This window comes from Haliotis asinina, chromosome 8 (genome assembly GCF_037392515.1).
Source record: "Haliotis asinina isolate JCU_RB_2024 chromosome 8, JCU_Hal_asi_v2, whole genome shotgun sequence".
In the NCBI taxonomy this organism is placed as follows: Eukaryota; Metazoa; Mollusca; class Gastropoda; order Lepetellida; family Haliotidae; genus Haliotis; species Haliotis asinina.
The window spans coordinates 7992861-7995086 of NC_090287.1; the positions used below are offsets into that span (position 1 = coordinate 7992861).

At 46.5% G+C, this 2226-nt stretch overlaps 1 protein-coding gene across 1 annotated transcript; it reads right to left on the bottom strand.

The window, feature by feature from the left end:
* Window positions 1–640: 640 nt before the first annotated feature.
* Window positions 641–1897, bottom strand: LOC137294391 (uncharacterized). Its single transcript, XM_067825393.1, has one exon. The coding sequence runs from the start codon at window positions 1895–1897 to the stop codon at window positions 641–643; it is 1257 nt and encodes a 418-aa protein (XP_067681494.1).
* Between the last annotated feature and the right edge of the window lie 329 nt (window positions 1898–2226).

Sequence of the window (2226 nt, forward strand, 5' to 3'; positions counted from 1 at the left end):
GGAGTGAGGTCTGAATACAGTGGTATCCAGTCCATTGAGCTCTAAAACTCGTTTAACCCATCTAGCTACTGTGTCTTTGGCAACGGGCTTGTGAGGCTGATTATAGCTGAGAAACAATTGCGTGTTCACACCTCTGAGAGAGGCCGTCCTCGCGAGGTATTCTCGAAGCACCGTCACAATACACAATCTTCTGTCTGGCGCGTATACTGCAATGCACAGTTCTTGTTGATCGCTGCCTACTTGGCTATGTTTCAACAAACTACCTACTCTAAATTTGCAACTATTGTCTGAAAGTGACATGTTACGTATGTCCAAGCAATGTACAGTTTGCAGACTTTGCCCAGTTAAAATTGCTAACAAAGTCACTGCTTTAAGTGTTAAGTCCTTTAAGGTCAGTTTTCGAACAAGTGACTTTGAGCGAAGATAATTAAGGACTGTTCCAGTGTCCCACGTGACAGTGTCTCTGGACAATGCAGGTCTAGCATTGTACACTCCTTTCATGAACCTGTTTATCAAGGAGTGACTACCAATGGTTCCACTATCTAACACAACTACAGACGACAGGGCTGACCTTGCTGTGTTCAGAGCACTATATCCAAGCTGCCGGTCATACAGCTCACACAAGAATCAAGCACGTCACTTACATCCGGACACAACGAATCAATCTGTCTTTCACCGCATAACACCATCCACCTGTTGACATAGGTGGCATACTGCTTTCTTGTGTTAGTTCTCCAGGACTGAATGATGATTTGGGTAGCCCTCTGCGAAACTCCTCGCCTTCTGAGAGATCGCCTGACAAGAGAAACGCAGCTAGTGTCATCTTTGTCAGCGGATGAGTCTGGCCGTCGTTGTGTGGCAGTCGAAGAATTCTGCGAGCTGGCGGTAGGATCAAAGGCGTCTGAGTGATGAGTCTGAGAAGTCGGGGAAACCATGACTGTGTGCTCCATAGAGGAGCGATCAGGATGCCTCTGGCTTGGTACTCCTCCGTTTTCTTCAGGACAGCGTTGATCACACTGAAAGGCGGGAAAGCATAATAGAAGTACTGTTTCCAGCACGGGATAGAAAAAGCATCAACTGCTAGCGCGTCTGGGTCAGGCTTCCACGAGACATATTTAGGTAATCTATTGTTCAGACGCGATGCAAAGAGATCAATTTCTGGTGTGCCGAAATGGTAGCATACACCATCAAACATATTAGCTGTAAGGTACCATTCTGTATTGTCTCTGATCAGCCGCGACGCTTTATCTGCCAAAACATTGAACTTCCCAGGGAGGTGAGCTGCACTTATCCATATATCCCGTGAGATACACCACTCCCACATTTGACGGACTAGACTGTTTAGTAGGGATTTCTTCCCACCCATGTGGTTAATGTACGCAACAGCTGTACTATTGTCGAGTAGCAAGCGGATGTGACAGTTCGTTTCACTAACACAGAAAGCACGGAGTGTTAAAAACGCAGCTAACAGTTCCAAATAATTTATGTGCTTATCTGCTTCGTCATGTGACCAGTGTCCACCAGTGCTCTGTCCGTCGCGTACCCCTCCCCAGCCTTTCTTTGAAGCATCAGCAGACAGGGTTACGGATGGCGGGTCAACAGATATGGGCTTACCAGCAGTGTGTATATTCCGAATCCACCATGTTAAGTCACGATTGTCCTCCTCGGTTAATGTTATACACTGGTCATAGTCACCACGCGTCTGTTTTATTACACGTGACTTGTGGTTATCTAACCGTCTGTAAAACAGCGGTCCGAGCTTCACACCCGGGAGACTGGCTACTAAATACCCGATCACCTCTGCTAATTGCCTCACACTTACACTGGGCTGTCGCATCACCTGAATACACGCCTTCTGAATTTTGTCAGCTTTCTCTCTCGTTAATGACACGCTCATAGAAAGAGAATCAATGATGAAACCCAGAAAACCACTTGTTGACTAGGTTTAAGAACTGACTTCTCTGGGTGTATGACAAAGCCGAGGCGAGTGAAAAGTTCAGCGGTTTCCATAACGAATCGTGAGCATTCTCGATTATTATCACCAGTTATAAAGGAATCGTCAATGAATCCAGCGTTCATGTGTCCTTTTGCCCGCAGATGTGAGAAAGGAACCCGCAACAGTTTTGTAAAGTATCTGGGTGCACACGCTAGTCCGTTCGGAAGGCACGTAAACTGGTACAGAGCCCCACCCCAAGTGAACTTAAAGGTCACATGCAACCAAAAAAA

Bases quoted from the DNA above. Each gene is read 5' to 3' on its own strand.
- LOC137294391 (XM_067825393.1), bottom strand. From the start codon at position 1,897: ATGAGCGTGTCATTAACGAGAGAGAAAGCTGACAAAATTCAGAAGGCG.